Genomic DNA, 27,917 nt, shown 5'->3' on the forward strand with positions numbered 1-27,917 from the left:
CCTACTCCAAGAAGGCTACACCTCCAAATAGTGCCACTACCTGGGCTGAGCATATTCAAACCATGACCCTTACAAAACTAATTTTGGTGAAGTAGATTCCAGTAACTTAGGTTTTAAGCTGAGGCCCGTGATTTCTTGCAGCCTGTCTGTAAGTCCTTCTGTGGGTTCAGAGGTGTTCTCATAGGTAGGTCTCCATCTCTTCCTTTCTGCAGCAGAGATAGAAAGTCCCCCCCCCCCGTGTTTAGTTGTGTCTGCAGCTACAGATGGATAAACTGTCCTTTTAAAGGGCTTATGTGATTGGGTGAGGCGAACTCATGTTATCCCCCTTTTGGCTAATACAAGATTAAGGTATTAATGATCTTAATTAATATACAGAAATTCTTTGCTATATATGACACAATCAAAGGAAAATTATCTTAGCTCATAGGTTTTACTCAGATTCAAGAAGGAAGTGTATAGGGGAAAAACATGACAGTTAACGGAGCTCTGTCCCTGTGTGAAGGACTGAGAAACCCTTTGCAGGCGATGTCTGTTTCTGGAGCTACTGTTCTACTGAATCCCTTCACAATGTTAGCCTTCTTCAATGCTCTGTGCTGTGATGTCTAGGTTGAGCATTAAGTTACACCTACCTTCTTTTCAAGACGAATTTGTTCTTTGCATCATTAGAATCCACAGGCAGGCATCTCACTTGTGTATGGTTACAGTATTTTGTTTTCTATCCTTTCTCAGTCTGAATTCTCTCTTGACTCCTGGAGTGAATTCTTCATGAAAAGCAATTATTTTTGAGTGGGATTTTACCACTTCTACAGCAATTATCAGGAATTATTCTCCACGGCATCAGATAAACCTTGTTTGGCAACTTTTAAAGCCATCTTCTATACATTCTCACTCATAAATACCCAACTTGGTTCTGCTCTTCTATGTAGTCAATACTCCTGGCTTTTGAATCTAGGTAGACCTGTGTATTTACAATATAACACTGTAATTCCTATTGATTTCCTCTTCCTATCTGATATCATCTTTTATTTCATAAAGTTTCCTCTTCTGGGAACAGCATAATTCTAGCACCTCCTTGAGACCTTCTGTTATTTCTTATTACAGTCAGGCGCATAACAGCTACATCTTACTAATTACGTTGAGCCCTTTTCTAATTATGTTAGAAAGTGCAGGTAGGTTTTGGTGCTGATCTGAGCTTGCCAATCATCTCCCCTTCATAAGGTAACGATCACATTACAATCAAGTTCTATTTTTTTTTTTTCTGAGAAATCCATTCCTTTAAAGTGGGAGGACTTGGAACATTCATTTTAAATTCAGGAATACAATGAAAAGTAGAAGTATAAAGTTCTTTGCCTCCAATATTTGGGTAAACATCAGTAAAATTCCACTCTTTAGCCCAGTGGTTCTCAACCTGGTGGTTGCAAACCCTTTGAGAACTGAATGACTCTTTCATAGGGATAACCCCAAACCATCAGAAAACACAGAAATTTACATTGTGATTCATAACAGTAGCAAATTATAGCTATAAAGTAGCAACAAAAATAATTTTGTGGTGGGGTCAGGACAACTTGCGGAACTGCATTAAAGGACGGCAGCATTAGCAAGGCTGAGAAGCACTGCTTAAGCCAGCTACAGCCTGATTGTTTTATAGTTTATTATACAAATATTCTCCTGCCTCTTATCAGTACAGATCCTGAGAACAATATCCCAAATTATGCCTACACACACACACACACACACACACACACACACACGCACACATGCGCACACGCACATGCACACACGCACATGCACACACGCACAAGCACACACAACCTGATTTTTGTCCAAACGTGATGGTTTGAGCGAGAATGTCGCCTGTATTTGTATGCTTAGACCCAGTTTTGTTTAAGAATGTTTAGGAGGGATGGCCTTCTTAGAGTACATGTGCCCCTGCTGGAAGAGGTATGTGGGGGTAGGCTTTAAGGTTTCAAAAGTCTGTCGTCTCTTCCTCTGCTGTCTCTTCCCCTGCCTGTCTTTTCCTCTGCCTGCTATCTGTGGATCACTATGTAAAGCTCTCAGCTGCTACTCCAGGGTCATGCCCATCTGCCTTCTATCATAATGATAATGTACTAACCGTCTAAAACTGGAAACAAGCCGCTAATTAAATGCTTTCTTTTGTAAGCGTTGCCTTGGTCATGGTGTTCTTTCATAGCAGTAGAACAGCAAGTAAGATAGCAAATTCGCCATTTTTGAAGCAGTCTTATGTTTAAGAAAGACCTATTCAAGATTACTCCATCCTTGGTCTTTATGCCATAAAACCTCTGTTTTGTTTGTGGGGTTTGGAGCCACCTGATAATGTTTCAGATTCTACCCCTGCTTTCTACAGCATAGATAGTCTCTGACCTCTGATGGCTCAAGTTCTGATTATTCTACATCAGATCATAGAGTCAAGGTGGGAAACAGTCTGTAGAAGTTGTATTTTGAATTTTCAGTGTTTCCTCTGTACAGCAGCAGCCATGGGATGGTCTGGGGGGTCAGGAGCATGAACCTGTAGCATTCGATCCCTGATGAGCTCTGCAGGCTCCTGTTGTATATTTAGTGTTTTTGTTTGTTTGTTTGTTTTGTTTTTTTGTTTTTTTCTGAGACAGGGTTTCTCTGTATAGCCCTGGCTGTCCTGTAACTCACTTTGTAGACTGGCTGGCCTCGAACTCATAAATCCACCTGCTTCTGCCTCCCGAGTACTGAGATTAAAGGCGTGTGCCACCATGCCCGGCTTAGTCTTTTATAAGAAAAGAAATTTACTATTTGTAGTCCCTTCCTAGTCATTACATCATATGCCTATGGTCATAAGAAAGTTTTTGTATGCTAGGGGTACTAAAGAGAAACTACGAAAATCACTTTTTTGGTAGAAAATCTGTCACAAATATTTCTTCTTGAAGAGATGTTTGAGATGAAATTGAAAACCCACTGCAGTCATTGGTTTTGACTCAATCACACACACCTTAGTTTTATACAACCACAAAGTATTAGGAGAAATTCCTCTTTAACCCTATATAGAAAGTTATCCAATCTTTAAGCAAATGAGGGGTGGTCTTTCTTCTGTTGTCTCCACTTAACAGCACCCTGACTTTGTCTTTTGGTTTTCCCTTTTAAAGCCAAGTTAACAAAAAATTTAGTTTACTGTGCTTAGTGTAAACTTCCCAGTCCCCGTTTTTAAAAGTGAAAACTATGTCTAGAGTACTAGCGATGTCGTTTTATTTTAATTAAACAATACTGAAGTCTTTTTTGGCATTGTCCGTCATTAATAACTATAGCTCTATGTGTCACCTGGCTTCTATTTCTGAACTTATGATATTTTATATCTGGGGGTACAAATGTTTCACTGTTCTCTCTGTTGACTTGATGGATCATTTACTGTGCACAGCATAGGTCACTCAGCAGTAAGAGATGCGGGCCTGGAAAGTTGACTGCCGGTCACACAGGATGAACGTGCTCACTGGCCGCCTCTAACCTGCTTGCTTTTCTGAAGCACCAGTATCCCATGAAGCACAGAGTGGCTTTGAACTTGCTTTATACTTGAGGATGACCATGAACTCCTGCTCCTCACTCTCCTACCTTCTGACGTGTGGCATGACAGGCATACGCAAACATGCTTGGTTGATAGATGACTGTAGACTAAACTCTGGGCTTTGTGCATGTTTGGTGAACCTACTCCCCGTGCGGAGTCAGATCCCTAGACCCATCTAAGTTAATGTTACATTGCACAGGCTTCATTCTCTTCTCTGTAAACCCTGGGGATAGCACCATGGTTTAGGGTTGTATCTCATCTGCTGAAGAATAAAGGGCAATCATTTCCTACCCAGCTTAAATCCCTGAGTATACGCCTTCAGTACTAGCAACACGTGGATGGTTACTAATCAGTCTGTTAAATAGTTTATATTTTATACTTAAAATATGGGCTATAAAGGAGGTAATGGTTCTGTCTGGCCAATACCACTCAGTGGAATCATCCGAACATTGGCATGAGCGACTTTCAGATGTCTCTGATTAAACAGCTAACACTGCCCAGGCATAATCAGAGGACGTCAAGCCAATCAAAGGAATATGGCTAGGTTATTGTGATCGTTGCTTCTTTTGCTGAATGGCCAATGTGCAGGTTTTAATGGTGGGTTCTGAGAGACTTCCGTCAGCATTGTTTATGTAGATGGGGATGCCAGGGCACCGTTCACATCCATCACAATTCGCTGTGAGGTAACTTCTGCCTTTTGGGAAACAAGTGTTTCTGTGTTATTTTGTTTCAATTTGTTCAGTGCCTTCTGAGCTCCTGCCCGGGCTCAGGTACTTCTTGATGCAGTGATAGAGAGATATAAAGATAAATAATACATCAGTGTATACTTTAATAGACAACATTAGAATCTAATAATTTCCCGAACAGGCTCTGGGTCCCAACAGAGCCACAAACAGGATGACTTGACTGCATCCCCCTTCTCAGGGATCTCATCTTAATGAATGTGTTCGGAGTGGCCAATAACCAGCAGTAGCTTTACTTAATGAAAGCCATATGGAGCAGCTGCACTCTTTCACGAGGTCACTCGGCAAGCGTTTATCTCTGTTCTCCCAGGGTGCTCCTGGTCTCCAAAGCAAGATCCCAGATGTTGCTCTTTCTGAAGGGAGGCCCTGACTCCATCAGCTGGACTGTAGCAGTGAGCCAGCTCACCTGACTCAGAAGGGAATGCTTTGATCAAGCAAATGGCGATTGGTTTTCTTAAGGAGCTGCAGTGGCAACACTGATAATTAAAACAAATGAAAAGAGTTGGCATTCTCCCATGGCCATCTGTGATGGGCACTTCATGCTCAGAGGGGAGCTGTAGGTTTGATCTGTCTCTTGGTTGCACAGTAAAAAAAAATGAAGGAAAGTTGTGCTGTGTAGGCTGTCTTGATTTATTTTAATTTTTGATAAAAACATAGACTTTATAGTATTAATTGCTTTTCAATTCTTTTGCTATATCATTTTTTATGCATTAGCACATTGAAATGTGAAACTATGTCTCTCTATATATTCTTCATTGAGATGGTAGTTAAACCTTTCCTTTAAATAGGGTATACAGTTTGTTTCTCAATGATATGACATATAATCTGAATTATTTGTGTTGAATTCCAACATTCAGAATGAAGTATTTGGGTTTAAGTCTTTTAGGGGAATATGAGTTATACAACATAACTAGAAAGCAACATAATACTCCTGTGTAAACTAAAATATTACATATTTGGAATATTAATAGTGGTTAAACACTAAAGTATACTTATTATATTAGGTCACCTGACATTGCTAGGTCAAATGTTGGCAATTTTTTTATTACGACTTATATTATTGAGGTGACCTTGTACATGCCTGTTATTTGTGCAATCAAAATAAAACTGCATAAAAATTAGCCCTTTGTGAATTGTGCAAACTCAACACTCAATTCTGTCGCTTGACATCTGCTTGATTTCCAGCTGTGTGGCTGCTTGATAACTCTACCTTAAGGTGCTTATTGGGGGGAAAGCAAGTGGTACCAGCACACTTGGACCATTAAAATTTTGTTACATTTTAGAACACCATCTTTTCGTGATAATATGGAATTATTTATGTGTATTATAGTATCTAAACACCATACATAATAGACATTTGACTAAGCTACAAGATGAATATATTTCTTGTCATGGAGATTTAGTTGTATTAAATTAATGAGACTTTCTGAAGATGTCTTGCTGATGAGGAAACAATTTTGACTTGAAAAGTCCTAGTGTCCATAGATCCGAATTATGTTCTTGTTATTTTTTTAATATTTATTTATTCTTAGTTTTGTGTGTGTGTGTGTGTGTGGTGCGCATGTGTGCGCGCGCACAGGGGGGGGGAGAGAGAGAGAGAGAGAGAGAGAGAGAGAGAGAATGAGAATGAATGAATGTACATACACATACTGTTGTGCCAGAGTGTATGTATGTTACATACACTCAGTTACAAATTACAAGTATGTATGTTACATACACTGAGTTACAAATTGTTGTAGGCAGCCATATAAGTACTAAAGCCTAGGTCCCCTACAAAGGAAATGAGCACTCTTAACTGCTCAGCCATCTCTCCAGCCCCTAGATACAAACTCTTATTTCTTGCCTCTAGCAGATTATGAGACACAAACAAATGCCATAGCCTCCTGGAATCATCTTCTTGAATGCCCCCACAAGCACAAGTGAATTGACCTTTCTTTAAAAATCTATACTATGGTCCCCCTACACTAGAATGGGGACCACTGGACTAGGAAAGCCCCTTCAAACCTTCTTGGTCCTGCATTCCAACTCATAAAATAACAGAAAGGGTATCTGAAAAAAAACTATCAGGAATCTATTATTTACTTACCTAAAATTTATATATGATACATACATATCGTATATAAGCATACACACACACATATAGTTTAAATGAAATTTTCTCAGTAGGGCTGACAATGGTCTGCCCAAGAGTCATAGAGTGACAGAAAACCAACAGCAGACATGAGAAGTCCCTTTTGAGTTGTTGATCAGGGGAGTTTGGGAGACTCCCACATTACAGGAGTTTGCAGATGCTCTTGGTCGCCTCCCAGAGACGGAAAGTTAGTCGCTATTGCTGAAGCCACCATGCAGACACAGGATTGGGAGGATCAGAGTTGGATCTGACCTAAAAGCCTCCTTTTTGAGGACTAGCATTTATGGTAACAGAAGGTACGGTACCCCACAAACTCCCAATGGAGGGACGCAACCAATAATCCCAAATCACTATGATAACCAGCATGCCATGATAACCCTAAGCATGCAGTAGCAGCAAGCATAATTAGACTTAAGGTCTCGTCAACAAGAGGGAAATCATGATGCTGGTATTGGGACCTAGCCAACTACTTGGGGCTAATGAGGTTGTGGATGTTGGAGAAAAACCCATAACCACCACTTCACTAAGGCAGCATAAATCCTATGTGTATTATAAGTATTTCTCTTTATACCTGGAGATAAGTGTGGCTCTCCTCCTTCATCAAGGAATGCAAGCGATTGCATGGTACCAACCCCAACGGATACAACCACAATACAACCCTGTCCCTAAGACCTAGGAAACATCTCAGGAGATGGGACCAAAAGAGTGTAAAAGCTGAAGGACCAGGACAACTGCTGTAAAATTGTGTCTCCTAGATGTTATAGGGGAGCTTCATCCAATAAAATCTCAACAAGATGGCCGCCTACTCAAGACCTAAACAAGGACGACACCAACAACATTCTACCACGGAAAGGAATGTGGTGGGTCTCCAGCCCTGGAGGAAGAACTAGAGGCAACTGGGAAATGCTCCGAGAGGGATACATTGTCTCCCCCAGGGTAAAGCTACCTCATTGGTTATCCAGTAGCAACTGGTCAGCCCTGAGATCCTATCTATACAAGTAACATAATAAGGAATGAGCAGCAGGTTACAGTCAAAGAAAAAGAAGCTATGGGTTTTGGAGGGGACAACAGGTAGGTTCATGGGAAGTCGAGGGAGGAAACTGACAGGGGAATCAATACAATTGTATTTTATTTTACAAAGTAAAACAATGTAAAAGAAACAAAACACTGCTACTGTTAACTTGGCGGAAAGGACAGAAACTAAATTTGAAGTTGTGAAAGTGATAAAACTAACCACTCAAGCTGATAATTATGTATGAGGTCTTTCCGTTTGAATGGATGCCAGAAACCAGAGAGGATAGCATTGATGAGCCAGTATGTCATGCTGGCACTGGGTGCAGTCTGGATGGAGAATAATCCAGATAATTGCTTAATTGCATACTCCTTAAAGAGGGAAACGGAAGCTCCCTAAAGCCGGCGGTTCACAGTAAATATCTTTGATCTCAACCATTGATTAAACAAGAACCCAAGGATGTTGCTCTGATGGCTTGCCTCCACAGGGTTTGATGTTTAAGGCCACAAGACTTAGCTTTTAACTGTTTCCTATCAGAACCTGTCAGGCTTTTGTGTTTTACTGTTCAAAGTTAAGCTTTGGAATGATTTCACAGTACTGTACTCACAATGAAAAAGAAAAGCAGATGGCTTCTGGCTACAAATGTAATACAGGAAAGCGGTAAACAAATGCTCCCACTGAGAGACCGTGCCCTGGACAGCTTATGACAGAATCCTGGCTCAGCCTGGGATGGGGCCTTCTTGGGTGACTTCTCTTATTCTATATGACCTCCAAAGGCTTTTCGTTGTGGTTAGTGTGCGTTAGCTTATTTAAATGCTCTATGATTCAAGATTCAGTTTTGTAATGGTAAATTGGAGATGATGATAGCAGGGTGTGGTATGGGTGGTATAAGTTATTTATGTAAAGCGGTGAACCCCACACCCTGCATTCTATAAACCACATATAGTGGCAGCAGACATGCAGTGCTGTTCACATTTCTACCACGGCAGGTTCATATAAAAGTATTTTTTTAAATTAACCTTTATTCATTTATTTTTCTTTTAAAGACTGGCAATGGTTGAGATACAGTTATCAGTGTGGTAACGCCCATTTTGTAAGCAGTGGTGGGAGAAAGGGGCCCTGTGCATCCCATGCGCATGTGCGTATAGGCATTATCTCTCATGTTTGACTGTTGGTGATTGACACATGCATCTGTGTATGTCACATTTAGCATGGCTTTGGAAACGGTGGGATAAGTCATTAATGTGCTTTGTTTCCCTTTCTTTCTCTTCTTCTGGGTCCTCTTGAGACTTATTTTTAGGGCCCTTTCTTTGAGCTGTAGGCATGCATATTTAATGATTGCCATTTTTATTCCTTTTGTACTATTAAAAATTAAATATCAGGCAGAATACCTCCTTTAATTTCCCCTTGGAGCCATAAAATGTTACCAGTAACTGTTTCTTGAGATCCGTAGCAATACCCTTTGTCAAAACAGAAGTACACAACAAAGCCAGGAAAACATTTACAAAGTGCTCTTAAGACTAGTACATGTTAGGGGATTGTGCCGGGGGACTTACTGTTGGGGGTGCACAGGGTTGCTTTTTCCACATCAGCCAGCTGGTATCTCTGTCGTCTTGCTGATGCTGGTCAAGCTATCAGGTGTGAAGCAATATCTCACCATAGTTCTCACTTGCTTCTCCCTTAAGATTAGTCTCCCCTCCCTCCACTCCTCTCAGTTCCTCCACCCCTGCCAGCTCCCCTCTCCCCCAGATCCACTTCTGTTTCCCTTTGGAAAAGAGTAGGCTTCCCAGGGATATCAACTGAAAATAACAAGATGCCGTAAGACTAGGCACAAACCCTCACGCCAAGGCTAAACTACACCTACTGAGCATCTGTGTGTCTTCTCCTGAGAGATGCCTCTTTGGGACTTTTCCTTGGTACCTCATTTGATTCTGTGCTTCTAAGTTACTTATGTTCCATGTATTGATCCCTTTGCAGATGTGTAGGTTTCTGATGTAATCTCCCATTTCATTGGTTGCTGCTCTATTCCAGATGTTCCCTCTGCTACACATTTTTCCCCAGGTTGATGTCATCTTACTCTCTCTGTGCTTCTGGTGTCAGATCTAGGAAATAACTTCCAAAACCAGTACTGAAGACCTTTTCTTGTTTCCTCTTAGATGTTTTGTGGTTTCAGGCAGGGTTCAGTTTCAGCCTTTGCACATGGGCATCCATTTCTTGTGTGTTTATTGGAAAGACTACCATGTCCCCATTGTGTATTCCTCCTAATACCCTCAAAACTTAGCTGACTATAATTGTGAGCATTTATTTCTAGTCTGTCCAGTGTTTTAAAGAATATCCATGGATATGTTCATATACAAATTATCTTGTTAGTAAAAATTAATTGAATTCATGTAAATGAATTCTATATTATAATATGGAGTCAGGAAATATTTTTCAAAAGTCCTCTTGCTCCTTGGTTTTTCTAATGGTTTCATGTGAACCACGAGCTGTCTTTCTATTTTAGTGAAAACAGTGCCATTAGAATCTTTATAGAGATTACTTGGAATGAGTAGAGACATTTGGGTGGTATATGACCATTTTAACTGTTTGATTGATGCATAGATACAAAATATCTTTCCATTCATTTGCGTCTTCAGTTTTTTAGTGTAAAGATATTTCTTTGGTTAAATCTAATTTTAGGTATTTTTGTCCCTGTTGAGTCTTTATTGAGGGAGTTATAGTCCTAATTTCTTTACTGATTGTATTAGTCAGGGTGCTCTAGAGTCATAGAACATATGCAATGCCTCTTATATTGAGGGAATTTATTGTGAAGGTTTATAGTCTGTAATCCAACTAACCCATTCCCTGGGCCAAGAATATACAAACCATCATACACACACACTATGAGTGTGTCAATATCAGTTAATTCTGTCGATGTACATTCTTAACATATGCACATACATCAGTTTGTCACGGATGGTCCAGCTATAGAACTGTGTGTGCCATCCATCCTAGGAATGCTCACACAGAAATGTCACAGAATGTGGCCTCATATTTAAGTATTATATAACTCCAAACCTGTTTTTGTTTGTTTGTTTGTTATTTTAATATGAAAGGGTGCTGAATTTTTTTCAAAAGATATTTCATACCTACTGAGGTAGCCATGATTCTATCCCTTCATTTTTATAAAGTATTGTATTATATTGATTGACCTGTTATTGCTTGCCTCTCTTTGCATTCTATGAGTAACTTGTACTTGTTTTGGTGTGCAAGCTTTCTGTATGCTGTCAATTTGCTAAGAATTATACCTATGTTTATTGGGAATATTTTCTGTAACATTCATTCATTCATTCATTCATTCGTCAGTCAGTCAGTCTAACCTTGTTATCCAGTAACGCTATTTTATGAATTGAACTGAGAAGTTTTTCCTTCTTCTAAATATTCAGAGTGTCTGGGAAGGGGTGACTACAACCCTCTTAATGACTTGGTGTCATTCCCTTGTGACGTCATGTGCTCCATCTGTACTAAGTGTCTCTGACTAGTGACTCAGTCCTTTACTTAATCTTGTTCTGTACAGACTGTGTCTTAGTTAGGGTTTTACTGCTGTGAACAGACACCATGACCGAGGCAACTCTTATAAGGAGAACATTTAATTGGGGCTGACCTACAGGTTCAGAGGTTCAGTCCATTATCATCAAGGCATCTAGGCAGGCATGGTGCAGGCAGAGCTGAGAGTTCTACATCTTCATCTGAAGGCTGCTAATGAAAGACTGACTTCTAGGCCACTAGGATGAGGGTCTTATGCCCACAGTGACACACCTACTCCCACAGGGCCACACCCCCTAATAGTGCCACTCCCTGGGCCGAGCATATACAAGCCATCACAGACTGCTTGCTGATTTGCTCTGGTGGACTGTGCTTCTCTAGGAGAGCATCTCTTGCTCTGGGTTATCTCAGTCAGTGGCTAGTCCTTGCTTATAGCATTCTCTTATAATCATTTGCACATCCACGGCATGCACTGTAATGTTTTACTTTCTTTCGTTTTGCTTTATTGGTTTGCAGCATTTGTTGCCAAAGGTTTGCCAGCTTTATTTTTATGTTGTCAGTTCTTTGCATTATTTCTATTGTTTATCTATCACCTCTCACTTCTGATCTCCTAGTGAACGCTGAGTTTGGGCTTCATTGTCTTTAGAGTTCCTCGGGGCACAAAGTGAAGCTTCGTGGTGGAATGCTCCCTTTGGTGCTAACATAGGAGGTTATGCTATAGACTTCTTGGCACCCACTGATTCCTGTTCTTTGGTATGTTCGTTTCCATTTTACCTGTTTTTAGCTTCTTCTTTATCCTGTTTTCCATTTCTTCTTTGACACCTGGCATTCTGGAGCATGTTGTTTAATTTCTGGGTTTCTGAATTGTTAGAATCCCTTCTGTTATTTCTCTCTAGTTTTTTTTTTACTTTGAGTTCAGAAATGGTAATTGCTGTAGTGTTACGCAGCACAGCCCTTTAGGAACCTTATAACAACCAGGCAAGGTGTTGATTACTCCATGGTGATGACTTGAAGCCCCCTACCTGCGATATCCAAAGTATCTCAGGGTGGATTTTTACTTCTGCTCACTACAGCAGAAAAAATATGAGATTTCTATTTAACAGCTCATTATTCAAAATTTTAGAGATGTAATGTGTCTTTTCTATCTGTGCATAGAAAAATCTGTAGGGAATATTTTTATATTCATTATTATCAAAGTATGACTTGCTTTAGATGGAGCTCATAGAAAAGGAACAAGAAAAATTTGAGAAATCTAATGTGCAGATTTTACCCATTTTGCAATGGAAAGGGAAGAGTCTTACTACTCATCTTGAGATGCCAGTTATTAAACGTTGTTTTGTACGTGTCACAGCCTTTCCTCAAGGCTAGAAAGATTCACAGAGGAGGGAGCAGAAAATTGCAGGAGCACTGTGGTGGCCAGCTTCTGGGAAACACTGTTTTCTAGACACAACAGGGCAGTTACATGTGTTAAGCTAACAGCAATGTCAACAGTATGCACAAGGCCTGTTCAAGCTCAAGACAGACAAAATCCCAACTTGAAGGAGTAGGGTGGGCTGGGATGGAGTCCCGGCCCAGTTGAGGAGTCAAAGCATGTAGTAGTTGCTGAGAGAAGAGAATCAATTTTTATTGATGATGTGAACCCCAGAGCAGAACTAACCCCACGGCAGGCCCAAGGCAGACCTAACTACAGGCAAACTTAACCCCAGGGCAGGCTTAACTCAAGGGCAGGCCTAGCCCCAGGGCAGACCCAGCTCCGGGGCAGGCCCTACTTCCAGAGTAGTTAGGCTACACAAACTGAGGTCAATCTTTTGGTGGTTTTTAGAAATAAACAAATTAATAGAAAAAAAAAAAAGAAAAAAGAAAACTTGAAGACTAAGTAGGTATGGAGGAGAAGGTAGATTTGAGAAGGGGACTATGATTAAAATCTTGTATAAAATTCTCAAAGAGTTAATAAAATATTAACTTAAAAATTGTTTGTGAACAAAATGGGTATATAGTCTGTGGCTTTATTCCATATCCATGGTTTTCTTGTTTCTCCTTCTCCCTCCTTCCCTCTCTCCCTTTTTCCCTCCCTCCCTCCTTCCTCTCCTTCCCTCCTACCCTCTATCCTTCCTTCCTTCATTTCTTTGTTTATTCCTTATTTTCTTTTCTTTCTTGTACTCATTTCTTTCTGATTAAACTTACTCAGAACAATCGTGCCTTCTTTACATAGTTTCAATTGATTTCCTGGTGACAGCATAACAAGTGTAATTCCAGTCTAGACAATTCTCTTCTAGATTAAGTCTCAGCATGCGCATTTCAAGACTACTTTTAATGTTAATATAAAAACCTAATTTGATTATTTTATAGAAAGCTTGATTTTGACAAATATTAAATTCTAAGTATAACTCATAATATTTTAAGGGCATTATGAAGACTGGTGAGAAAGAACAGGGAATGTGTTGTGTGCAATGGGAAATGGTCCTGAAGCAACAGGCCTTCCACACTCTCTCTGTATTTATAGGGATGGACAGAGGCTAGCTGTCTTTGGTTAAGTGGAAGAGCCAGTGTAATCCAGGGGCCACTTACCTTTTCCCAGTCACCTATGTATTCACATGTACTTGTTCTGGGTCCTCAGTTAAAAGTGGGAACATAATGAAAACTAGATACAGTGTTTTCTCCAGGACACTAATTAAACTAACCAAGGTTATTAGTAATCATTTTATTCTTAGCGTTTCTTTCACAATCCATGATGATCTTCAGGGGATCTACTAGAAGAGATGCTATCATGTTTATTGTTTTTTTAGTTAGTTTTTTTTTTAAGAAAATACACAGGCGACATATTTTTCTCATCCTTTGGAGACTGTACTTTAGGGTGGGTATTTCTAGATGTTAGTGGAGCCTAGAAGCCAGCCCTCATGAGCATCAGCATCTTTGTGTGACCAGCACCTTGTTCATTGCAGGACCGTTCTCTTCACCCTGACTTCTGTGGTGGTGCTTGTCATCACGACCGACTGGATCAGCTGGGACAAACTGAACCGTGGATTTTTGCCCAGTGATGAGGTTTCCCGAGCCTTCCTTGCTTCTTTCATCTTGGTCTTTGACCTCCTTATTGTGATGCAGGTGAGTGTCCACGTTCCTTATTCTCTCTGAAGTTGGTCTCTGCTTTCTTCTCAGTGTAAACATGAGCTCTACGTGTCTAGAGAACTTAATTACAGTTGTGATTAATGGGGCTTTCTCTAAGTTTCCTGGGCAGAAAAGACAATGTGTATGTGTGTGTGTGTTTATGTGTGAATATCTGTGTAAAAGAGTGGGAGAAGGAGGGACAGGGAGAGAGGGAGGGGAACAGGGAGAAAATTCACTTTATCAACATTGTTAGGTGGGGCCTGGAAATGTGTTTATTATTATTGTTGTTGTTAGGCAGGGATAATGCAGGAAGCAAAACAAGTCAAAAAAACAGAAGCCCCTCTTCCCCCAAACTGTCATTTGGTAAACAGAGAACTCAAAGGTCAAAATGGTAGAAAGTCATCAAATGCAGAAAAAAGCCATTGTCAAAGCAACCCCGGGGTTGCAGCTGTTGAATGGAGTAGTGAGAAACTGCTTTTCTGGTTATGGAAATGATCACTTTCAGTAGTCACTAGAGACACTTCCATTTCATGCACACTGTATTTCCACCCTGCCTAGCAATAGATAGTTTTGTAAAATCATCGTGCTAGTGAGTGTTCCCAGTGATGGCCGCTGGAGTAAGTGTTTAAGAGTGTAGGAGTGTTCTTTTGAAAGAGACAGAAGGAGGCATTTGCTATTTCTCGGTGCTTTATCTTGCTCATTAAATGTCTATCCATTTGCTAGACATTTTCAAATTGCTTTCATAAGGCAGTTTTGTTTCCCCTCCTGAGGCCCTATAAGTCATGAACACAATGGCTGCCATTGCCAAGGGGGAAGGAAACTCCATTGTGTTCTGAATTTATGTGAGATTTTGCAGGATAGCAGATTGGTTTTTTTGTTTCTAGAGGCAAAGAGGGGCCTTTATGAGAGCTATTGTGTTGCTGAAAAGCAGAACAATAGTGTTTTGTTTTGTTACATATCCTGGGCATTGGCTTCCATGTGGTACTTACAGTGTATCACGGCTTCTAATGGGCTGTATTTTAAAATACATTATAGTTTAAAACTATCTGAAGACATAAGCTTGAAAACTTTTGTGTCTTCTAGAAACACATATGTGCCTTTTTCATTTTCTGCAAGACACTAGCATGGTGGAGAGAGCCTTGGGCATGAGGTCAGATATCATTGGTGGTCTCCATCTGTATCGAATTAGCTGTAGGACCTAGTCTACAGAACTCCAATTTGAGTTTTTAACAATTATGCAATAATATATCAGGTATTCCTGTAACAGGTCCATCTTATCTTATTCTGTTTCCTAATTAATATCTTCCCAATGTTAAACTCTCATGCCTGTTGACTGGCCCACGTGTACTCCCCAGACCCCATTTACAGTCAAAGGTACAGACAGCCGAGTAGACTGTTAGCGTCTTTGATTTGTGCAGATGTGGGCGCTGCAGCTCCTTCAAACGAGAGTGCAAGCTGTCCCTTCTTCTGTGTTCATGCAAATTTTAAGTATTCCTCCAAGTAAATCACTAAAAAGCCAAGGACATCAAGTGGAAAAACACTGTATTAGAATTTCTACAAATTAGAGATTTATTCAAAAAGTGCTCAATAAAGACAAGCAGATGAAGGGAAAGCCAGCCAGGACTGCAACACAAAAGGCCTTCTAGGCTATTTTTTTTTTAATGCATAAAAATATACAGTCAGTAAAATGCTGATGTGTCCAGAGTAGCCAGAGACCAGTTGACAAGATGAAATGTCTGCGATGAGGAATAACTCAATTTCAACCATGTTGGCTGCAAGTAATATGGAGCCTGCCAGTGACATTTCATCAGAGGGGGAAGGCGTGTCCCCTTCACAGGGACACTGCCAGCATCCCACTAGGAAGGGTTCCATTGTCTCTTCAAAGAGGAGACCCAGTCAACAGAAAACAGACCAAGTCTTTGCTCCCCGCTTGCAGCAAAGCAGCTTCTTCGATTTTCAGGGGTTTCTTTTTTTCTTTTTAGATATTTTCTTTATTTACATTTCAAATGTTATCCCCTTTCCTGGTTTCCCCTCTGAAAGCCCCCTATCCCCTTCCCACTTCCCCTGCTCACCAACCCACCCACTCCCACTTCCTGGCCCTGGCATTTCCTACACTGGGGCTTAGAGCCTTCACAGGACCAAGGGCCTCTCTTCTCATTGATGATGGAATAGGCCATCCTCTGCTACATATGCAGCTGGAGCCATGAATCCCACTATATGTATTCTTTGGTTGATGGTTTAGTCTCAGGGATCTCTTGGGGTACTGTTCATATTGTTGTTCCTCGTACAGGGCTGCAAACCCCTTCAGCTCCCTGGGTACTTTCTCTAGCTCCTCCATTAGGGACCCTGTGCTCCGTCGAATGGATGGCTGTGAGCATCCACTTCTTTTTATTTATTTTATTTTTTTATTAGGTATTTTCCTCATTTACATTTCCAATGCTATCCTAAAAGTCCCCCATACCGTCCCCCCCCACCCACCCACTCCCACTTCTTGGCCCTGGTGTTCCCCTGTACTGAGGCCTATAAAGTTTGCACAACCAATGGGCCTCTCTTTCCACTGATGGCCGACTAGGCCATCTTCTGATACATATGCAGCTAAAGACATGAGCTAGAGAAAGTACCCAAGGATCTAAAGGGATCTGCAACCCTATAGGTGGAACAACAATATGAACTAACCAGTACCCCCCAGAGCATCCACTTCTGTATTTTTCAGGTACTGGCAGAGCCTCTCAGGAAACAGCTATATCAGGCTCCTGTCAGCAAGGACTTCTTGGCATTAACAATAGTGTCTGGGTTTGGTGATTGTATATGGGATGGATCCCCAGGTGGGGCAGTCTCTGGATGGCCTTTCCTTCAGTCTCTGCTCCGAACTTTGTCAACGTAACTCTTTTCATAGGTATTTTGTTCCCTCTTCTAAGAAGGATTGAAGTTTCCACACTTTGGTCTTCCTTCTTCTTGAGTTTCATGTGGTTTGTGAATTCTGCCTGCTAAAAAAAAATGGGGTACAGAGCTAAACAAAGAATTCTCAACTGAGGAATATCAAATGGCTGAGAAGCACCTAAAAATGTTCAACATCCTTAATCATCAGGGAAATGCAAATCAAACCAACCCTGAGATCTCACCTCACACCAGTCAGAATTGCTAAGATCAAAAACTTAGGTGACAGCAGATGCTGGCAAGGATGTAGAAAAAGAGGAACATTCTTCCATTGCTGGTGGTATTGTAAGCTGGTACAACCACTCTGGAAATAATTTTGGCAGTTCCTCAGAAAATTGGATATAGTACTACCTGAGGACCCAGCAATACCACTCCTGGGCACATACCCAGAAGATGCTCCAGCATGTAATAAGGACACATGCTCCACTATGTTCATTGCAGCCTTATTTATAATAGCCAGGAGCTGTAAAGAACCCAGATATCCCTCAACAGAGGAATGGATACAGAAAATATGGTACATTTACACAATGGAGTACTACTCAGCTATTAAAAACAATGAATTTATGAAATTCTTAGGCAAATGGATAGATCTGGAGGATATCATCCTGAGTGAGGTAACCCAATCACAAAAGGACACACAAGATATGCACTCACTGATAGGTGGCTATTAGTCCAGAAGCTCGATTTTCAGTTTGTAAGGAGGCGAAGGGTTACAGCTGGCACTCCTGAGGGTAACCACTGTCTAGTACCTGTGCCCCATGCAGATTCTCTAGGGGTTGTCCAGCACCAATCCCCAAATGACAGGTCAGTGTAGGAGAATGCAAACCAGGGCTAGAGATACAGTTTGAAAGGAAAGAAGAAACTGGGTCCTGAAAACTCAAATCATAGACATTACTAAGAGGAAGAGGTGCTGAGATGAGTCTTTAGAAGAACTCTCAGATCCTTTGCCCTGTCCTCCAACCCTGTGTCACTCCATGTGATTGACAGATGAATCCTTCTCCATCCCCTGTCTCCTTCCTCTGCTCTTAGCCCAATATGGAGTCTCCTCTCTCCCATTACAAAGAACCAATGGGACCCTTTTCCTCCTCTTCCCTTCTGCCATATCCTCTAGATTTCATGATCTTCCAAGAAGAAAGGACGTGTTTTTTTTTTTTTTTTTTCATGTTACTTCTCAGCCACAAACATTACCAGCAGCTCTTCCTGATCCCAGAATGAAGTTCCCAGTCCATCCCTCATCCTTCAGGACCCTCCACTGTATGGTGCTGGCTGTGATTCCTCCTGTGTGTCCTGTGTTCCACCACACCTCACACTGAAGGTCTTCATTCCTCATCCCACTATATTCTCATTCCCAGGATATCCAGGGGCCTCTTTGTCCTGGCCAGACACTGTCTCCCCTGCTTTACTGAGCATTGAGGATGATACTCCTCCTGCAAGGCACATTATCACCTCCCACAGCACCTCTCACCACACTGCAGACCCCCATGCTCCCTTTTCCTCACCCCTGTGTTCCTTGTACTCGTGACTGCAGCGCTTTTAGTTTATAGGAGTGGCTCATAATACTTGCTTGGTAAGGATGGACAAATAGAAGTTGTGCTTCCAGCACTTGAACGCGCAGCCTACAGGTATCCTCACAAGTTCATGGCCATCCAAACTGTGAGCCAATTCACACCGTGGTCGTGCTTCAGATGAAAGAGAAATGGAAAATTAGTAAAATCGGGGAAAAGTGGAAAGGCTGCTTCCCTTAAGAGCTCCAGATTTTAGAACATTTAAACGACTAAAAAGAATTTGATTCTGGGCTTTTCTAAAGGCAGGCGATTGCCACCTGCACTACAGAAAAATGGTATCACATTTGAATCAGAAATTAAATACAGTGTTAGACTTTCCTTTCTGGTGCCTTGGCTTAAGGCTACTGTGTGTTAAGCATGGATTCTGCCCCAGGCTCACTGCAGCCCTTAGAATGTGATACTGTCTCTCCAAAGGTTTCATTTTTAAGAAAATGAGTAAGACAAGAATGCATCTCTTGGAGGAAATAGAATTACTTTGTGTATAATCATGAAATGGGATTTTTCTACATTCATCATTAAAACTACTTGTTTCGCATTCTTTGTGGTTTTGGTAAAGTAATCAGAAATAAGATAAAAGCAGATTCTAGGAAATGATGCATGACTCGTAAGAGCAATGTGTTATAGGACACGAGTAAAGTTTAAAGAGAATATCTGTCTTAAGAAACTCTATCCCACAATCCCTTTTCTGTCTCTGGTGACATCATTCAATCTCTGTTTTCCCTCATTCTTCTGCTTGAGTATTTGGCTCGCAGTATGCACGGCCCACTCTTTCGGATCAGTTGATAAAAGAAGACCAAAGCAGTTGAAACCGATTGCAGAATAGACAAGTAGCGAGTGTCAGAAGAATCCCCTAAAGAAAGATGAGCTTAGACAGGGGTAGACAGAGAGGGGGCTGTTCAAGGAACCAATGAGAGCAGAGGATGGTCAGACTAAATAGGCAACCAATCAAGGACTGTGTCCTCTAGGGCAGCAGGATTGCCATCCAAATGAGATTTTCTCTGTTCAGGTAGGACAGGAAACACATTAATTCCTGGTGTGCAACTGGGGAAAGAAGACAGAGGAAATAGGGTTTAAAGGTCCCAAGGGTATCATCTACAGAGCAGATGGGTGTATAGCATGGTTTACCATTTAAAGGAAGTATGAGTGGAGGGCTGGTTAATTTGAGGGAGGATGGCCATTATTTAGAATTCTTTGAGTCGAAGGGGCTCAGCAGTGTTCTTTGCACTTTGGAAATCCTTCCCTGCTCCTCTTCCAGGCATTTCTGTATCTAACATGAAGGGTGATAAGTAAACTCATCTACATACAATAAGGGATAGAGTGTGTCTCTGTGTGTGTATGTATCTCTGTGTATCTGTGTGTGTGTTTGTGTGTGTGGGTCTGTGGTGTGTGAATCTGTGTGTGTGTCTGTGTCTGTGTATGTGTGTGTCTGCATATGTGTGTGCTATCTGTTTGTGTATGTATTTGTGTGTGTCTGTGTATGTCTATGTGCGTGTCTGTGTTTGTCTTTGTGTCTGTGTGTCTGTGTGTGTATATCTCTGTGTGTGTCTGTGTGTATGCTTCTCTGTGTATGTCTGTGTGAATGTCTTTGTGTGTGACTGTGTGTGTGTCTTTGTATCTGTGTGTATCATGTGTATGTGTCTGGATGTGTGTATGTGTGTCTGTGTGTATGTGCCTGGGTGTTTATATGTGTGTCTGGGTGTCTCTGTGTGTGTTTGTCTCTGTCTCTCTCTCTCTGTCTCTCTCTCTCTCTCTGTCTCTGTGTGTGTGTGTGTGTGTGTTAGACAAGAAAATGAAGGGAGGGGATCGAAGGAAGGAGGCAGGAAGAAGAATAGAAAAACAAGTGTGAAGAACCAAAAAGAAGGAACGATGAGCAGAATTCTCCAATGTCCATCGGGAACAATAACGGGTGGGGTGGGCAATGGCAGAGACCATTGGGCCTGATGACGTATGTCCATTCTTCAGTACTCACCACTCAGAGATGCTTTACATAACTGCACTCCGGCGAATTGCTAAGAGAGACTATTATAGTGATGATTAAGTTGCTAACTAGACTGATGTAATCTATTGGCAGCTGCTTAACCCAGGAAGCAGAGGAAGCAATGGGAAGATATCTGTGACTGTATACATAGGTGCACTTATACAGCTTAGACACCGTGGAACCCCAAGCTAGCACTGCTTAGTTAACCATTAGCTGTCATCCGGGTAGTAGAGCAAGATGATGAAGAGTCTGGGTACTGAAGTCCCGCTTCCATGATTGCAACCCCAGGTGTGGCCTTTCACAGCTGTGTGATTTGGAGACCGGGTACTTACTGAAGCTGGCCTTATCCTGGTTGGTTATGGCTCACGATTCCATGGAATTCTCCTTCAGTATTGGTGCTCAGAAGGATTAACTGTACATTGAGGCAGTGTTCAGACATCCGGAAATAGTGCAAATATGCATCACACTGAGGTCATATCACTGACAGGACTCACAAGATAATTGGGAAAATTTGTATAGCTTCCTAAGAATAAGGCTGAGCCAACTTGAGTTCTAAGCAAGATGTGCTTGACACCAATGATTGTTCTAAGAAAGTTTCCCTTAAACATTGAGAATGTTTTAGGCATGAGCCATACTAAAGGAAGGCAGGCAAGAAACTAGGCTTATAGCTCAGTGGCAGAGTTCCTGTTGAGCATGTGGAGGCCCCTCGGTTTCATGCCTAGCACCATACACAAACAGTAAGATCCCGTCTCTGTAGGAAAAGGAGGGGGCTAGGCTTACATGGTGACATATATATGACATATTAAGGGTCTCACTAACATAGCAGTAGTAGAAACACACAGAAAACATTTCCTGATTAGAAATAAAAATAACAGTATCCCTTTAAGGAGAGGTTGGAAGAATGCCTCAGGATGACTTTAACAGCATTTCTCGCTGTGATGGTTCCCCAATCATGTGGTGAACTCGTCAAAGCGAGGGCCACATCTGTTTCATTTCTGTGTCCCTCTGGTGCGAGATCCCAGTAATATTACCGATACTTGAAAATGTTTGTTAAACTTAATAATCTACTTTAAAATTTCAGGGAATAGGTCAGAATGATGGTAGAGCCTTTGACCAAAACCAAAAGGTGGGATGAAATATGTGGCTTGTGACCGTCCAACTGGCAGGTAGAGAGGGAGAGGGAGAAGCCGGTGAAAGGATAGGGCATGTCAGTTAGACAGGAGCAGCAGGCCTTGGGGGTCCATTCCTCAACATGGTAGCCATAGTTACAAATGGATTATGTGTTCTGCAATTGCTGACAAGAGTAGGTTTGGATGGTTCTCACCATAAAGGAATGGTACACATGTGAGCTGAAGGCATAGTGAGCTCAATTTAAATAATCACACAATTTATATGTATATCCTAATGTCTAATAAACACTGTACGTATGTATAGTTATCATGTGCCAGATAAAATAAAGTGATATTTTAACAGAGACAAAGGAAGAAAGAACTAGAAGTTGATGCTAGAATCCTACCTATATTCACATACAAAGACACACATATAGTCCCTCCACACATATGTATGTGTGTGTATACAAATCTATACATAGCTTAGTTTTCTGTGTGCCAAGGTTATGAGAAGTCATGCCGAGGAGAGCCTGTTAAGAAAAAGAAAGTTCACAGGAGAGGAGTTGGTAATTTCTCATATGGCTGACATATCTTTTTAATGTTCCTCTTTGAAATTTATTTATATGCTTGTCTATTCTCTTTGTAACAAGTATCTCCTCAAATACCTTTCCAGAAGGGAAATTGTCTAACCAGAGGCTTTATTTTTTACACCGTTCATCTTTATTAATTCATTGTGATATGTCATAACTATTTTGCTGAACAGTAGAATCAATAACAGAGTGAAAAGATCATTATTTCACAAGAGCCAAATCGTGTGTGGTATTTCAAGAGGTAAACTGTCCATAAACAGGGCACACATGAACAAATGGTAATATTATCTCAGGTCATTCATAGTAAAGTGTCTTACTGTGATTAGAAATCAAAATAAAATATGAATAATTTACACAGTTATGAATTTTAAAAGACCCTTTGTCCAGAAAGCTCTTAATTATAAAAGTAACATTACCCCAGAAACAATTCTTAATTCACTAAAAACTAATTATGAAAATTACATTCTACAAATATTTCCTTACGTAACTGGTTTGAAATAATGTGTTCTCGGTTTTATGTACGGTTCTGAGAAGCAGGCTGACAGTTAAAAATGCACATTGTGGATTTTGTTAAAATTCATATGGATGCAACTTTACCAAACTCTCCTCGAAGCTTACTGTGTGCAGTGTGGACTCATTTCATAACATAGGCGAGAGCAACAAGCATAAATCTATTTTGATGGAATAGCCAGGATGCTTTGATAAAGCAAATTATATTTCAGAATAAATATCTCCAACTGCTTTTGCTTTATGGGAAATTTGCAAAGAACAATGTGAGAGTGTAAGTGTCTGTCTAGCTGACCGAATGTGCTCTTGGGGGTTTAGGAGCGTTTTCTATAACTCCTTCCAAGTGTTTTGAACTTTCTCCTCATGCATGCCTCATATCCCCATGCTATCTACACAATCCTGGCACACCGATTGCACATGTATTAATACCTAGATCTGTACTAAGTGCCCACTATGTTCCCTGTACACAGCCATGGGGTGGGACTCTCACTTTGCTTATTGCCACTATTTGGCTCTTGCCGCAAAACTTCTGATCTAGTGGGGAGAGAGATGGTTCAATGAGAGTGGTAGAAGGGAATCCTATTCTGAATAGCTCCAGCGATTGGTCTCCAAGCAGAACAACTAACTAGTAAGTTATGTCCGCACAGTATGAGGGGGTCTGCCCCAGTGGGTAGTGTGCAAGAGATAGCCTTGTCTTGACAGAGGCCACAGTATAGGTGGCATCTAGCAGGAGTTCATAGGAGAACTAGAAGGATCATCATTATAAGGTGCCTGGGCTACAGTCAAATGGGAAAAGAGGAACCTCAGCTGAGAAAATAGCCCTGTCACATTGTCCGTTGGCAAGTCTGTGTGGCATTTTCTTGATTGCTAAGGAGAACAGAACCCCACTGGGGTCGGAGCTACTCCTGGACAGGTGGCATTGGTTAAGAAGGCAGGTTGAGCAAGCTAGAAAGCATGGCTTTGCTTTCCTGTGTGGCTTCCCTCAGTGATGGACTGTGACCTGGGATGTGTATGTAAAATAAACCCATGTTGGTCTTGGACATTACTTTATTACAGCAATAGACTGCAAACTAAGACATGGCTGCAGGGTGCATGTATGCTAGGATTATATCATGAGTACTGCAGTAATAAGTGCATTCAGTTGAAAATGAAATTAATAATCTGTTTGATATATAATATTGGGCAACTTTCAAATGGCTAACCCATGTTGGTCTTGGACATTACTTTATTACAGCAATAGACTGCAAACTAAGACATGGCTGCAGGGTGCATGTATGCTAGGATTGTATCATGAGTACTGCAGTAATAAGTGCATTCAGTTGAAAATGAAATTAATAATCTGTTTGATATATAATATTGGGCAACTTTCAAATGGCTAGTTAGTTCTGCGAGGGGTAATTGGGAACAGAGAAAAATCATTCAACATGGGGGAGGAATGTAACGTGGATGAACATAAGATTTGATTCAGAAAATGGGAAATAAAGGCATTCAAATTTTATCTCAAAAGTTTCAATCCCTGTGGTGTTTTCTTAAAGAGAACAAGATCATGACTTAGAAACTGTAATGTGGATTTTACACAATAGCAAATGAACAGTGGTTTTACCATGGCCACTTGGAGGAACCTAGTTAAAGATGCTGTCAGATTTGTGTGAGCCTGAAAGATGTGTTATTTTCTGTGCTTGGCATCAGTTTGGTCATTACCCCGAGAGGGTAATTCAGCTCTAATCCCAGTCCTCTCTACTCTGGAGCATGGTGAGTGTGGTGTGGTAGCTATGGCTTATCCTGTACCACTACTACACTAGGTCAAATGTGCCCTATTGACTCACATATTCTATCATGCATCTTCAAAGGCAGGATCCTTCCTCGCACTGTGGCTGCACTTGAGATCAGAATTGTGCATGTGAGGCTAACGGCGAATCCTAACACCCAACACTCATCTCAGATATTATCTCCCAGTTTGGTTAGTCCAGTTCTTCGTCAGTATGTTCATTAGATGGTGCAAGGGATCCAGGCTCTTTCTGTGAGCTCTTAAACTAATTTTAAAGATACACTGATAAAGTCAAAGAACGGATTACAAAACACATTCTGTAAGCCAGGAGTCGTCATGGAAGCAGTCCAACACTCCTCTGAAATTCGGGAGCTTTATTTTAAACTCACGCCTTCAATTTTTAGAGAGATCTATTTTTAGACAGAAGTTTAGAGAGTAGAGGGAGCGTTTAAGATTGCATCCTCGCATCCTGATTTTTACAAATGCCTAGGGAGGGTCTGTAATTCAACAGACACCATGAACAGTCAGTAAATCCTGACGAGGACCTGGATCTCGCAGGTCCCATTTCCTCAGGAGCTGGTCATGAGGAGAATGCCAGGGGAGTGATGCCCAGCTACAGGCTCAGGGCATCTAGTATATCTAAGTATAGGTCCAATACCAGGACTCCATAGTGATAACCCTTCTTAGTGTAGGTGACAACCAAAGTTTCTGGGTGGCAGAGCAGTGCCAGGGAACACATTGAAGCTGAGAGGGGAGGGGAGGGGAGCGGAGGGGAGGGGACAGCAGAGTAGAAAGGTAATGAAGGCTGGCATGTATGTGTGCTGACTGTGAGCCAATACCATCCCGGAGGCTTAGACGAACTATATTTAAGCACGTCAAAACCTTAGTTATAAATGGCTGTCATTATTTATAATTTTGCTAGCAAGAATATTTCATGTCATACAGAGAGAGTCTGGAATCAGCAAAATGATTATTACAAAAACAGCCTTCTTGGACTCCAAAATACATACATTTTAGGAAGCCTGTATCGTTAGGAATATCAGGTTGAACCATGTACACAATGAAGCACCTGATGGGTGATGGGTGTTATGGGGATATTCTGACATCACACTCCAGAAGTCTATATTTCTTACTGAGCAGCAAAATTGGTTAAGTTGCTTCATTTTTTAGGAATTTATTTTCTCAGGTATAGGATTCCAAATTTTTCCCAATACCTATTTCATGATTTTTGTGATAGTTAATGCATGAAAAGAACTTAAAATTATACAACATTGAGGTCAGCTTGTTCTTTGTAGCAAGCTCCAGGAAATCCAAGGCCATGTAGTAAGACCCTATCTCAAAAGCCTAAGATGAGTTTGTATAACATTACTGGAAGAAAATTAATTTATTCCCCAGTCAGTGTTTGTGTTAAAATGGCCATTTCCCACTTCTCTAAGGTAAGCTACCATGCCATTATGGAAGATGAGGTTGCAGTCTGGGAAACGAGGTGCCACAGCCATTCCCTGCAAGCAGAGCTCGACCCTAGTGGGTTCTCTCTCCCCTGTGATCCTAGAATCACAAGACCCTATACACAGCTGCAGTTTCTAGTTAGCATACCCCCAAAGCTTCTTATTCAGTAGTGCACAGTGTGTCTGACATCTGGTGATCTCCACCCTCATAGACGCTCCTCACTGCCATAGCCACACAAGGTAGGTAGGACTTTCTGGTTGCTGCTTAAAGCTGCTGGCTCTTAGCACCTCCATCAGCATCTAGTGGCATCGGAGTTATTGGGGAGTGGAATAGGATTGTTGGTTTTTTTAAAATATTTTTATTAGGTATTTTCCTCATTTACATTTCCAATGCTATCCCAAAAGTCCCCGATACCCTCCCTCCCACTCCCCTACCCACCCACTCCCACTTTTTGGCCCTGGCGTTCCCCTGTACTGGGGCATATAAAGTTTGCAAGTCCAATGGGCCTCTCTTTCCAGTGATGGCCGACTAGGTCATCTTTTGATACATATGCAGCTAGATTCAAGAGCTCTGGGGTACTGGTTAGTTCATAATGTTGTTCCACCTATAGGGTTGCAGATCCCTTTAGCTCCTTGGGTACTTTCTCTAGCTCCTCCATTGGGGGCCCTGTGATCCATTCAATAGCTGACTGTGAGCATCCACTTCTGTGTTTGCTAGGCCCCGGCATAGTCTCACAAGAGAGAGCTATATCTGGGTCCTTTCAGCAAAATCTTGCTAGTGTATGCAATGGTGTCAGCTGCCACAGACCCTCTGGGTCCCTGTGTCTGCGTGGAACGGGGTCTCTCGACGCGGGTGGGCAAAGCGTGGATGAATGACCGACAGATGAACACAGGAGAGGTTGTGTGTAGAATCTGAATGTAATTTTACAACTCGAGCATCAGACTTTTTATACAGAAGACAATAAAGAAGTTGGGTGACATACCCGCAAGGTACAAATGAGGTAACGGGATGCTTAATGATTCTTACACAGAACAGAGGAATGAAAACGCAAAGATCAGAAGGAACTGGGCAGTAAAATAACTGAGACAAAGTCAGCCCTATCTAAGGTCAGCTATAGTCTTAGAAGCCAGGTGTGAGAACTTTTCACTCCTAGGGCAAGGGCTTTCACACCCAAGTCATGGTTCTAACTAGGGAGTTCCATTCTAGCTAACCATCTCATGAATAATGCAATACTCTAAAACCACAGCCCGATCTGCTTCCTAAACCATTGTAAAATCCTGTAAATAGGTGTAACTCAGCTATAATTCTAAGCATCTATTCTGGTTTCCCCTACGGTCAGAAACTTCTTTCTTCCTAGGTGATGGTAGATTCCTGTGAAAGGCAGTGACCTAACATTTACTCAAAGAGATAGTGTAATACCAGGGGCAGTACTGAATTCCAAGCCCAAGGTCTTGCTAAGGACGAACTAGGACTGTTGGAACACTGGCGGGCGGCTTTAGCTATGTCAGAATTCAATCTTAAAAGGCACTTATGATAGGAAAATATTGAAAGAGAGCATGTGGATCCATACACTAGACTAACGTGGGAATGGAACTCGGGAATGAAAAATTACTGTATGGGTAGGGAACGCTAGACTCTAGGAGGAGAGCTTCCTTGAAACTCTTTTGCCTCATGAGTGACTTTTAAGCCTTTCGGCTTGTCCAGCTGACTCGACCGGAGCAGTCAGCATTTGGAAGCTGATTATAGGATGGATCCCAGGATATGGCAGTCTTTAGATGGTCCATCCTTTCGACACAGCTCCAAACTTTGTCTCTGTAACTCCTTCCCTGGGTGTTTTGTTCCCAATTCTAAGAAGGAGCACAGTGTCCACACTTTGGTCTTCGTTCTTCTTGAGTTTCATGTGTTTAGCAAATTGTATCTTATAACTTGGGTATCCTAAGTTTTTGGGCTA

The 27,917-nt window shown here is 41.4% G+C and overlaps 1 protein-coding gene across 3 annotated transcripts in view; it reads left to right on the forward strand.

The window, feature by feature from the left end:
• Positions 1-27,917, forward strand: part of Tmem117 (transmembrane protein 117) — a 460,550-nt gene that overhangs the window by 363,770 nt on the left and 68,863 nt on the right. For all 3 annotated transcript variants that reach the window (XM_021183072.2, XM_029469872.1, XM_029469873.1), the window contains one exon: positions 13,901-14,060. In XM_021183072.2, coding sequence (XP_021038731.1) covers positions 13,901-14,060 — 160 coding nt within the window. The remainder of the gene's footprint in view (positions 1-13,900; positions 14,061-27,917) is intronic.

This window comes from Mus caroli, chromosome 15 (genome assembly GCF_900094665.2).
Source record: "Mus caroli chromosome 15, CAROLI_EIJ_v1.1, whole genome shotgun sequence".
Lineage (NCBI taxonomy): Eukaryota > Metazoa > Chordata > Mammalia > Rodentia > Muridae > Mus > Mus caroli.